The 12,730-nt window shown below is 38.2% G+C and overlaps 1 protein-coding gene and 1 non-coding gene across 2 annotated transcripts; one reads left to right on the top strand and one right to left on the bottom strand.

Annotated features, from left to right (window-relative positions):
• Positions 1 to 5,622: 5,622 nt before the first annotated feature.
• On the bottom strand, positions 5,623 to 5,695 carry Trnak-cuu. The gene has a single exon. It is a non-coding gene; the product is annotated as a tRNA-Lys (tRNA).
• A 1,773-nt stretch (positions 5,696 to 7,468) lies between these two features.
• On the top strand, positions 7,469 to 12,529 carry LOC6051544 (putative metabolite transport protein YncC). Its single transcript, XM_001867935.2, has 5 exons — positions 7,469 to 7,894; positions 10,644 to 11,042; positions 11,121 to 11,405; positions 11,467 to 11,866; positions 11,925 to 12,529. Exons 2-5 carry the CDS (start codon positions 10,793 to 10,795, stop codon positions 12,493 to 12,495), a joined length of 1,506 nt encoding a protein of 501 aa, XP_001867970.2. The 5' UTR covers positions 7,469 to 7,894; positions 10,644 to 10,792; the 3' UTR covers positions 12,496 to 12,529.
• The last annotated feature ends 201 nt before the right edge of the window (positions 12,530 to 12,730 follow it).

The following is a 12,730-nucleotide window of genomic DNA, read 5'->3' as shown; positions in this document are numbered from 1 at the left end:
TAATAACTGGAGTCAACTTTCTCCTTCATCAACATGTTTCTACTTGAAATCGCCTTCTTTTTATATCAAAATTAGTATGCAGTAATTATTGTATTGTCCAAGATTATGTTTTGACAAACTTGGTTTCGACTTAAAAGCTGATGGTTTATGTTTATATTTGAAAAACGATACTTAATCCACTTTTAGGTGGTTGGTGCCTTCCTCACATTCATAAAGTCAAGCAACATTCCCTTAACATGTTTAACAAATCAATTTTATTACTGATTTCTTTTGATAGGGATCGCAGACCTTCAATTTTTCTGGCTCATCGGCAAGGTCTGATAAAAAAACCTATCCAACGAAAGTTCACATGGAAGATTCAGACAATATTTTTATCACAATATCTCAGATCTGGCCTCCAGAAAGTGCCATTAAATTTTGATAGGGTTGTCAGATCCTTGATGTTTAAGGTCTTTCAATTATCTAACTAACGATGGGTCGCATGATGGACCCGGACATAATTTTTACTGAAATATTTGAGATCCGGCCTCCAAAAAGTGTATAAATAATACTTAAGTGCTAATAACTTTTGATAGGGACCTAAGGGACCTCAAGACGGATCGAATGAGACTAATACGGTCAAAATCCGTTCATCCAGTCCGGAGATAATCGATTGACATTTTTTTTGTCCACCCACCTACACACATCCACACAGACATTTGCTCAGAACATGATTCTGAGTCGATATGTATACGTGAAGGTGGGTCTACGAGGTCAAACCAATAAGTTCATTATTCGAGTGATTTTGTAGCCTTTCCTCAGTAAGGTGAGGAAGGCAAAAAGTGACTGAAAAATTATCTAAAACAGCACGTTGGCCAAAGAAAATGACACGAGGTTGTAAAAAAAAAGCGAATGAAGAACCTAAAATAAAAGAAGCAGTTTTTTTTATTCAGAAGGGACCATCCATAAACCACGTGGAAAATTTAAGGGGGGGGGTGTCTCGATTGCCCACGATCCATACGAAAAAGATTTTTTTTGTATGGAGAATTGTCCACGAAGGGGGGGGGGGGGAATTAAAAAAAAACAAATCGAAAAAAAGCTGTACAGTTTTAAGAGCTTTCACAACTGAATTTATAAACTTTAAATAAAACACATATAAATTTCAGTTTAAATTGATAAAAAATTAAAATTTTGTCTTCAATTTGAAGAAAAAACAAAAATATAAACAATTTATCAGCTATTTCAGAATATTTTTGGACGACACGAAACAAAAGATATTGACAATCAGCAATTGGGTACTAAAGCCCTATGTAAATTTTTATGTACAACGTTAAAAAACACGATTAAAAACCTCTACTGACCACTTTTTTTCATTAAAATGCAAAATTTTTTTTTGACAAGACAACATTTTTTCCATGGATTAACTATGGTCCCCTTGGAACGAGCTGTCAAGTAGGAGCTTTTCTGTCAAGAAGGACCGCGAGGTTAATTTTTCAAAATTGATTTAAAAATCCATTTTAAACTCTTTGTGGTCGTACAAAGGGTCATTGTACTCAGAAAAATAAACTTTATCGCTGTAAACAATAATATCAGCAATCTAAGCTTCATTTTAGGACCCAATTCCCCACGAAAACAGCATGATTCGAAAAAAAGCTCTCCGATCGGGCTCAAAATTTTTCTGGAGATTCTTTGGCCGAAATAATTAGACCCGTATTTTTTTCTTTGGTAATTGGGGTGACCTACACCATGTTAGGGTGGACCAAAAAAATGCCATTTTCTCCGCGACATTTCAACCGATTATAGGGTGGTTTTTGCATGAAAACCTGCATATTATAGCACCAAAAACGTTTTTATGCGATTCGTTACGTTTTTACAATTTTTGGATTTCTCTGGAACGACGCAACATTTTTGCAATCTTTGAAAGCAATTTTTAGATTTTGTTCAGATCTACAAAATGCTTTTTGAAGCTTGCAAAAATATTGTACAATTTAAGAGAAATTGACGAAATAAAAGTCGTAACGCCACTGCGTAAAAAGCAGTTCCTCTGTAAATTATATGCATGTGAGGAAGGCACCAACCACCTAAAGGTGGATTGAGTAACGTTTTTTTTTTCAAGGATTCATATAAACTTGTCTGAAATCAAAACATCCGTCAGACACTATAGCTCAACGATTGGCACTTTTGGTCTCGTCAAATATATAAAAAATATAAATAAAACGGAGAGGTAAAGTTTGTCAAAATCGAATTTGATGATAAAAAACCCATAAACCTAAACCGATTTGGCTAAAAAGTTGTGCTGATTTTTATTTTTGCCTGAAAAATCGAGCAAAAAGGTGTCACTTAGGTTATTCCAAAAATTCCCATATTTTTTGTCACCCTAATGTACACATCCAGAGTTTTTTTTAAAGGTTCTATAAACCAAATTTTTAAATTTTTCAAACGTTTGATAGTGTGAGTGAACTCCGTGTAAAAAGGGTGTCAAACTAAAAAGTGACCCCGTTCGTTTGACAACAGTTGGTGTCAAACCATCGGCGTTTGAGTGTATGTAGAACTATGATGTCAGCTATGATTTTTGGTTATGAATTATTTCAAGACACTAATTTTTTTTTATCTTTGAAATTTTATGATCACTACATTGTTTGTATTTTATATTATTATATTTTTGCTACTCTACTTTAACCTTGACGAGGAACTACTTCAAAAAATAATACGCATTTGGAAGGTTTACGGCAAAGCCCGAGTAGTGATGAGCTGATAAGTTCATTACCGTAATCTGGGGTGAATCGGGACTACAGTCTGAATAGGGACAGCAGTTTTTAGAGCACTTAAAGCTATTATATTTGGAAATCGATGTACACATTTTGTTGGTCTGAGTCTGTTCTAACCGAAACCAACCAGAAAAATCAAAATATTGTGCTCCAACATGGTTAAAAATGCTGTCCCAATTCGCCCCATGTGTCCCGATTGACCCCAGTTTACGGTACAAGTATTTCTTATTTAGTTATTTCTCCCACCTTTTTTCAATGAATAATTTAATTGGATATATTATAATTTGCTGGATTTTTATGAATTCTTAGACATTCTTCAAACTTTTGACAGTAACAAAACATTTTCTTAAACTCTTTGTGTCCTCTCCCTTTTCACCAACCTTATTCGTGGAATAGAATATTCAAAATTATTTGTAATTATTGAACAAATAAATTAAAATCGCAAAAATCCTAAATAAATCCGTAAACTCCGTTTCGTTTGCCGTATCGTCTGGACAGGTGCGTTACACCGATTCTCCTTTGCGTGGGAAAGAACGAATCCTCCAGCATCCTTGCTATTCATAGAAACTTTACTTGGAGTAAAAAAAAAAAACTGAGACGCAGAGAAAATAACAAAAACAAAACATAAAACTCACTTTTATCGCACCCAATCGCACGACTTGAAGGTAGGCCAGCTGGCTTCTCTCCTTTTCTCTCTCTTGGAAGTTGGAAACAATTTTTCATTCTTCTCATGTCCTCTGAAGAGGACGGATTGTAATTACGGACTTCCAGAACCCGTTCCTCAAGCCGCTGCTCAACCTATGAAATTGTAGGAGCCCATAGACTCCTCCTACTTGGAGGATTTTTCCCTTCTTTGTTAGAATTTTGAAGATTGATTGACGCACAGGGTTTTCCAGTCCGGGAAGGGCTCCTTTTTGGCAGGTTGGTCGCACGACACCGTCTTCCGTGACCCTTCAGAGGGGAAGGATCCGTCAAGAGGAATTGTAACGAAATACGTGCGACACTGGCCAGGGGCAAACAAAGGGTCGCTTTTTGGAATCAGTTTCTTTTCTTGGGTTGATTCGTCATTGGTTTGAGTTTGAAATTGGTTGGAATCAGAAAAAGAGTAATCCCACTACCAGTGATATTCATCTTAATGAGAAAATTTCTTTTTCTTATAGTGTTTAGTTTAGAGAAAAAAAAATTTGGCTTTTAAATATTATTAGCAATTAATTTAAAGAATCGAATTAGATTTTGCAAGCAATACTTTTCTCCTTTCCATATCCTTTCCAACCATTACCTCAAAACCATTCAAACAAGGGATCGTGTGCCTCCTGAGTGTGTCCTTTTCTCTCTCCCAGGCATTAATCCCACTCTCATCCATCGCCCTTCCCACTCTGGCACGCGTGCCCGTCGTGTGTGAACTCTGCTTATATTTGATTTCCCACGATCGAGGGACCAATTTTCCCTCACACTAGTCTATTCCTCTATTCTAGGTAACACGCGTGCTCTACACTCAGCCAAAATATCTATTAAAATTCATATGGCTAACCTTATAGACACCAACAATATCCTCATTTTTACATTTCATATGCGTAACTTATGGCTTATGATCGATTTCATTAAATTTATAAGGTTCACTTATGACATTCATTAATGTTGTTTATGTGAAAAAGTCATATGGTTAACTATATAAACAGTAAATGTATTATCACGGAGCACATCATCTCGCAAAGTTGAACGCGTCCGTTGAATTGACGCTTAACCAACAAGTCAGCAGCGCAAGTCCCGAAGCGACCGGAAGCTGCAGAAGGATGTGACGATCTGGTCACGCCCGAGCGGCAGAACCTGAGTAGGTACCCACGGACGCCGGTACCAGTATCGACCGAAAAGAGCCACAGCGGAGTCAAGAGCGGAGTGCGGAAATGAAGGTTGTCAAACCGGTAAGTTCAATCAAATTATTCTATAACTCGAAATAACCGTCCTTTTTTATTTCTTCTGTCACCCGAAGCACCACAGGACGAACAAGCTCCTTAACCCACTCGCGAGATCACCCCTTTCTCCCGGAATCAGTCAGTCGTTGAGAATGCCGTAGAGAGCACCGCCGATATTGGCCCAGCATCGCTAAGAAAGTGCACGAGAACATAACCACGGCAGCGGCAACGGTCGGTTGCCTGAGCATCCTGGAAACGGCCGCAAAACCGACGAAGGTTGGGAGTTTATTGGAAGAAGGGAGTATGGCAGGAGAAAAAAAATGTAGTCCTAAGAAAGTCGTGGCGAGCGTTCCCGTACTAAGTAGAAAACTTCACCGGAATAGAAGTTTGGAATGTTATTATAATGATTTGATTGAAATAAATTGTAAAAATTTTAAGCAAATTCAATGTTTACATTTCTAATAACAAAAGCAAAAATCATTAAATGTTTTATAAGTACCAAATGCTGCAAGCTTCTCATATTTAAATTTCATAAGGTTTACTTATGAAAGCAACAATTGATCATATATATTACATCTATAAGGTTACCTTATGGAAAGAAATCCATTTATTGATCCTATAAAATCTATATGGTTAGCGTATGGAAAAAATCTATATGGCATCCTTATGGCTGGTATGAAGTGTTTTGGCTGAGTGTAGAGAAGAGAGAGAAAACAAAAACTACACAAAAATGCTACGACGTTTTCACGCTTGAAACGATTTTCTTTTTATTTTTAAAACCCGTGGAGGAGTTGCGTTGAACACAATTTGGCTTTATGGGACGAAATTAGCTTCTCTTTTTTATTGTTTTCCCATGTTCAAGATAAGGACAGATTTCAGCATCCAGTAGCACCTGCGCTTGCTCTGATGTCTAGGTGGGCTTATGAGTTATGTTTTGAGATGGCCTGAGCAAAAAAAATCAGCGCCCAACGTGGGGCTCGAACCCACGACCCTGAGATTAAGAGTCTCATGCTCTACCGACTGAGCTAGCCGGGCTGACAAAAATGAAAGAAAATGTAAAGTTATATAAATTTCCTAGTGCAAAATTGTATTCCCATAATTTTGACGAGTAGTACAAAGTTTCGATTATCCGAAGGTTTGTGATGAACTTTGGATATTCAAATCATTAACAGAAAACATTTTTCCTATTTCTTTGTTTTCTCACATTTTCAATCAAACTCGAGTCCCGCGACCCTATTTTTTGCTTGTTACATTGGAAAATCAATTTTCTCATAATAAATATTTACTATAGTCCAGATATGATGATTTTAAGTCGACGAAGAATTTCACTTCGGATAATCAAATCTCGTGTTTTATTGTTGTTGTTGCGTTCGCTAAGTTATTTTAAATTCTAAAGTTATTAAGATTCAACATTAAATGGGGCCACAGAACGTGAATGTGACGTTAACATTAATAATATACGACAAATACCTTGTCCATTATTCGATTTTCCAGAGTTCCACGGCTTCGGATAATCGAGACTGGACTGTATTTCAGCACCGCCGTTATAACCGCGAAAAATTTTTTTCAGGTTTAATTACGGATTGTTTTTGGACACTCAAAAGAAAATCTGAACTAATAAACAAACTTCAAATAGAACATCACTCAATACTCATTTGCGTAAAAATGATCTTAGTGATTTTTTCCTGCTGAATCCGGATTTGAGTCCATATTTGATTTCAATTACAATTTTTAGCTAGTTCAACTATTTAGCAATCATTTCACGACGGAATTGCAAAAAAAAAAAACTTGTATGCATTTGAAATTTGAAGTACAGGAATCAACAGAAAATTTTAATAAGAAAAAATCGCATGGGCTTTGAGAGTTTTTTTTATTCTCTTTTTCAGTAAAAGTGGCCAGTTTTTTTTTAAGTTTAACTCCTTTTACCTGACGTTTTTTTCAGACATACATATTACGGTTGAAAAGAAACCCAAATTTCCAATTGGAACATGTTTAAAATCCATTTGATAATTAAATATGAAATCCATTTAATCATTAAATGTGAAATTGAGGATTTTTTTTGAAGAGGCCCTATAAACAAAATAAATCTCACAGCTTATAGAACGTTTCAAAAAAGAAGAAATAGCTATAAAATTGTTACATCAAATCTAACTCAAAAACCTGCTTAAAAATTAATTAAACTATCTCGTTTTGCAAGAAATAAAAAAAAATCTTTAGGACAAACCAAAATTCCAATCACCAATTTATGTTATTACAATTGAAAAGGCTTCTTTTTACAAAAAAAAAAAAACATAATTTTGAAACAAAAGAAAAAAATTAAGGTCATCATTGAATGATTAGAAGCTCAAATATTTTTTTTATAATAAGCATTGTTTGATCCCAGAACCATTGGGTACTAAAGTCCTATGTCAATTTTTATGTACAACGGTAAAAAACACGATTAAAAACCATTTCTGATCACTTTTTTTCATTTTAATGCAAAAAAAATATTGACAAGACAACATTTTTTTCGATGGATCAACTATGGTCCCCTTGGAACGAGCTGTCAAGTAGGAGCTTTTCTGCCAAGAAGGGCCGCGAGGATAATTTTTCAAAATTGATTTAAAAATCAATTTTAAACTCTTTGTGGTCGTACAAAGGGTCATTGTACTCAGAAAAATAAGCTTTATCGCTGTAAACAATAATATCAGCAATCTAAGCTTCATTTTAGGACCCAATTCCCTACGAAATCGACCGATTGCACAAAGTTTTTCTGACCTTTTCGAAAAAAATAAATTTGAAAATTTTGGAATCAATAACCCAAAAATGCCGAACTTCTCGTCACAGTGTCCTGATGCAACCAGCTGCCATGTAAACATATGTGTTATGAATGTGTTGCTAAATTTCTGACTAGAAAGCCTTATACTAGTATTTGTCAAGGGTATAAAATTTAATATTTGTTTGTGAGTGCTAATCTTGATTCAATAATTTTCAAATATATTTTTCGAAGTGACCCGACACTTTTACAGGTAATGATTAATTTTTTGACATGAGGTTTTGGTCCTCTAAGCTATATTTAAACAAAATCAAATGGATTTTTTTTGAAAAAAGGTTAGTTTTAAAATCGGCAGAATCGAAACTTAAAAAAGAATATTCGAGAATTTAAATTTTAGTGATAAAAAGTGAAAAACGGGAATTTGTTTTTCCTTCAACTTTGCTGAAGACACAAAATCGATCAGAAAAATCTTACCCAAGGTACACATTTTCGAATATTCACCAGGGCGGTCCAAATACGGGCATCCTCGAGGCTACCCCCTGGAATCCAAGATTGACCAATCACTAGGCTAAATTCGAAATTTGAGCTTATTCTGACCACAGGAACCCCTCTAATCGCTTGAAGATTGTATGGGAAAATCGTCAAAATGTATGGCGAAAAAGGCAACTGTTTCAGTTTTTAACCTGTTGAAGGCGCAATAACATTCCAACCAATTCTCAGAACCAGGGCTGTGGAGTCGGAGTTGGAGCCGGAGTCGGTGGAGTCGGGTCTTTTTGGGGACCTGGAGTCGGAGTCGTCAAAACTCTAATAGCTGGAGTCGGAGTCGGCTAAATTGTATGAGCTGGAGCCGGAGTCGGTGAAGTCAGGTCTTTTTGGGGACCCAGAGTCGGAGCTGACTCGGAGTTGTCAAAAAATTTAGTATAATTTACGAACTTATTTATTGTTCAATATTTGTTATAATTCAGGTTAATTCCCATTTTTCATATCTTAAATTTATTTATTTAATTGCGTGAACTGCGTTGACATTTTTTAGTTTCATTTATTATCCGCGCACCACCAAACCAAAGTGCGCAACACTTCTGTTGCGCGAAAAAATCTGTTGCGCCGAACAAAAATCTAGTGGTTTGTCGTTAGCGTATGCATCAGCCTGTGGCGCAACAGCTTTCACAGGTTGCGCTCGTATTTTGATTTTAGTCTGCTTTCACACAATATTTTTTGGTTCAAGATATATTTTCGAAGCATTTTTATGGTGATTGGAAAGCTCACTATCAGTATTTAACAAAAATAATTATGTTTTTAAAGCATTATCAACTATTATATCGATCTTCTACTTGGAACGCAACATGCTCATTTTGTACGTAAATAAATCAAATCAAAATGTCGTGCTGAAAACATTTCAAGCGGACCAAAAATATCGAAAATAAATTGTAACTAATTTTTAAATACAGTTAAACCAGCGCTCTTATGCCTCGCATATGCAACTTTGCATTTACGAGTTATTGAATATATTAGATATATCGATTACCCCAATGTTTACAATTTCTCTACAAAACTCTTAAAGTGTTGATCCTTAAATAATATCGTTGAACAAGTCTAATTTTTTTTAAATGCCTTAAATCGGGGTGATATTTGATATAATTTAATTTATTTTTCAAATATAAGGCTTTCTAGGCCCAGTGAAAAAAATATAATTTAACTCAAAAATGACGAACTCCTCGTCACAGTGTCCTGATGCAAACAATGATCGAGCTGTAGCTGTCACAGCCCTGCGATTATTGTTGGCTGACATATCGGGCAGTCAGTCAAAAAAAAACAGCTAGAAGTCGCCTGACAAAAAACTTTTGCTAGAAAGAGATAGGAGTCCTGATGCAAACAAACGTCCAGCTGTCATGTAAACATACTTTGAATGTGTTGGTAAATTTAGTTACTGCACACAAATTTCTCATTAGGCGTCATCCATAAAATATGTCACGCTGTAGGGGGAGGGGGTCTGAGAAAGTGTGACATTGCGTGTTATAAGTATAGGGAAAGCGTGACAAAGGGGAAGGGGGTAAATTTTGGCTCATTTTAGCGTGACGTACTTTATGGATGAGGCCTTACTGAATTCAGTTAAAGTTACTGAAATCTGAACTAAGGGAGCGTTCTTTTATTACGTAACGCAGTAGGGGGAGGGGGTCGGAGGCCGTGTTACGCTCCATACAAAATTTTTAAAATTTGTATGGTAATTTTGTTACGAGGGGGGGAGGGGGTCTAAAAGTCCGATTTTTCGCGTTACGTAATAAAAGAACGCTCCCCTACTGAAATTTTCAGTAAATGAAAACTTGCTGAAAAAAAAACAATTGAAAATTAGTTATTTACTTAAAAAATAAATGTAAATTTAAAGTAGTTTAATAAAATGTTCCAATTTTTCAAACAACAAAATTCAAATTTACTCAGAAAATTGTTGTGCAGAAAATGCGTTTTTTTATATTTAAAATCTGAAGTTTTTTTTTAAAAGGTCCAATAAACCAAATTTCCAGTTTTTGCTTTTTGGGTGTTTTTGGAAACGCCTTGAGTCAGAAGTTTTAAACAACACCCAAAAAGCAAAAACTGAAATTTTGGTTTATTGGACCTTTTCAATAAAAAAAAACCCCAGAAATACAGATTAGGTGTCGGAGTCGGAGTCGGAGCCGGAGTCAACAAATTTTGGAAAGCTGGAGTCGGAGTCGGAGTCGGCTAGAGTTGGTAGGCCGGGGTCGGAGTCGGAGCCGGAGTCGACAATTTGTGGAAAGCCGGAGCCGGAGTCGGAGTCGGCTTAACTCAGAAAGCCGGAGTCGGAGTCGTTTGAAATATGACCCAACTCCGCAGCCCTGCTCAGAACTAAGATCATCATAAAATTTTGGAAAACTTTCTCGAAGACACCATATTTTTAGGATTTTTTGCTAAAAAGTTATTAACTTTCGAATAGGGCTATTTTCCCCATACAAACTTCAAGCAATTAGGTTAACGTGGTCAATGTCCCGGTTAGACTTGTATAAAAATTCTACTTACGCTGAAAATATTCATCAAGTTTGGTCAAAATAGTCTCATAAAGATAACCAAATTTTCCAACCATTATCAGCATCCTCATGGTACTCACATGAACATACATGCAGTCATGTTGCCATGCTGTGCCAAAAACATGATCATCATCATAGCTCTACCATATTCTTAAACCTTATTTATTTCTCCAAACACGCGGAAGATAAGCACCAGAAAATGATAAGCAGCCGCAGCATCTTTCAGCTATTTAAACCTTCCCCAAGCCATGACTTCCGCGTAGTTCAAAATCGGTTTCTGGCCCGACAAGTGTCACACACACGCAGTAAGCCACGGAGAAGTCTAAATTCCTAGTGACAATGGCAGCCATTACGCTTGAACCGCCACCGCACGCCATCGAACTCAAGAAGCGCTCGCACAGCTACGAGGAAGCGCTCGAGTTGGCCGGATTCGGACCGGCCCAGTACGTGCTGACGTTTTTGTCCGGTTGCTGCCTGATGGCCGCCATGAACGAGTCAATCGTGATCAGCTTCGTGCTGTCGGCGGGTCATTGTGACCTGGGGCTGGATGCCCGCCAGGTGGGGATGATTGGCGGGGTTATTTTTCTGGGTAAGTTGGTAGGGGGTTTGTGTCTTGGGTGGATTTGTGTTTTTTTTTTTGAGGTTATTGGTTATTTCTTTTGATTAGGAATCATGCTATCGTCGTTTTTTTGGGGGTATCAGGCGGATACTCGCGGTCGGAAGACGGTTCTGCAGTGCGCCCTGTTTGCCACCACGGCATGTTCGGTAGCTTCGAGCTTTGCCACCGGGTTCACGTCCATGGCGTTGTTGAGGTTCGCGGCTGGGATGTGTGTCTCGGCTTCGTCGGCCATTGCTTACACCTATTTGGGGGAGTTTTGCACGGGACAACGGAGAGGACAAATGGTGGCGTACGCCGCCATGATGATCTCCTTTGGAATCGTGTATGGAGCTTGTAAGTAGAAACGACAGTCCTGTTTGATCTTTACCCGTGATCCGTAATTGTGTTCCCTCAGCTATTAGTTGGTGGATCCTGTCGTACGACTGGCGAGTTCAGCTCACCGATTCCTTCGTGTACCGACCGTGGCGATTGCTGTTCATCCTGTGCACAATCCCTGGCTTCTTGGTGGGCGTTGCGTTCTACTGCCTGCCGGAAAGTCCCAAATTTTTGCTCTCTCAAAATCGATCGACCGAGGCGTTGCAGGTCCTCACGAAGATGTATCAGCTCAACAATGGTCGTGAAAAGTACTACGAAGTGTACGAACTAACGCCGGAGGTTGGCGTTAGCATGACCACGAAGAAAGGATGGGACGGCGTTCGGCAATCGTTGAAGGATCAAACTGCTCCCCTGCTGGAACGGCCGTATTTGGGTTATTTCGCGATTTGTTGCACAAATTGCATCATTTCGTTTGCCATGTAAGTTAGAGTTTTGTAAAAAATCGCAAATTTAACTCAACTTAAAAACTCCTTACAGCTACGGAGGATTCTGTCTCTGGTTCCCACAAATCATGAACCAAGTCCTGTCGGATACCTCCGGCAAGGGTACCGTAGCCTGCAAAGTTCTCCAAGGAAACAAATCAGATCAAAACCAGAACGACACGCAGTGCAGCGAGACGATCCAGCAGGAAACCTTCTACTACACGATCGTTCTCGGATTCATCGGAATGTTCTGCAGTCTGGTCCTATCGCTGGTCTTGCGACGGGTTTCCAGCAAACCGGTGATGATCTTCAACATGGCCATAGCTGGAACCGCCGGCATCCTGCTCCAGTTCGTGACCAACAGTTACGCGGTGGCGGTGCTCTTCAGCGTCGAGATCATGTTCTGCGCGATGGGCGTTACGCTGATCAACGCCTCGGCAGTTTCTCTTTTCCCGACGCACGTAAAGGGAATGGCCACCTCGTTGATCAACATGACGGGACGGTTCAGCACGTTCCTGTTTTCATCCGTTGTTGGTATGCTGATGGCTCAGAGCTGTCATTTGACGTTCTACGTACTAAGCGGACTTTTGTTCCTGAGTTCGGCACTGACTCTTCTCTTACCGTGACTTAGCATAAGATCAATAAATTTAATTTAGCTTATTTGGTGTAATCTTGTTACTAAGACTGAAAGTCCTTAAATTTACTGCCGCAATCACAGTCCGTTGGTCCGGATAAATATTTACAAAGCTTTTTCAGATAGCACCACTGGATTTAAGAGACTTCCAGTTCATGGGAGGTACACGCGACAGCAGATAAGAGATCATTTGTGGGATGAATGTCTAGTCAGCACACATTTCACGA

This window comes from Culex quinquefasciatus, chromosome 3 (assembly GCF_015732765.1).
Source record: "Culex quinquefasciatus strain JHB chromosome 3, VPISU_Cqui_1.0_pri_paternal, whole genome shotgun sequence".
Lineage (NCBI taxonomy): Eukaryota > Metazoa > Arthropoda > Insecta > Diptera > Culicidae > Culex > Culex quinquefasciatus.
The sequence above is the reverse complement of the archived record's forward strand: the minus strand, read 5'-3'. Positions and strand labels throughout refer to the sequence as shown.

Excerpts from the sequence above, each read along its gene's own strand:
- LOC6051544 (XM_001867935.2), top strand. The coding sequence starts at position 10,793 with ATGGCAGCCATTACGCTTGAACCGCCACCGCACGCCATCGAACTCAAG. Across the intron at positions 11,406-11,466 it reads TGGAATCGTGTATGGAGCTT|CTATTAGTTGGTGGATCCTG; the intron begins GTAAGTAGAAAC and ends GTGTTCCCTCAG. Across the intron at positions 11,867-11,924 it reads TGCATCATTTCGTTTGCCAT|CTACGGAGGATTCTGTCTCT; the intron begins GTAAGTTAGAGT and ends AACTCCTTACAG.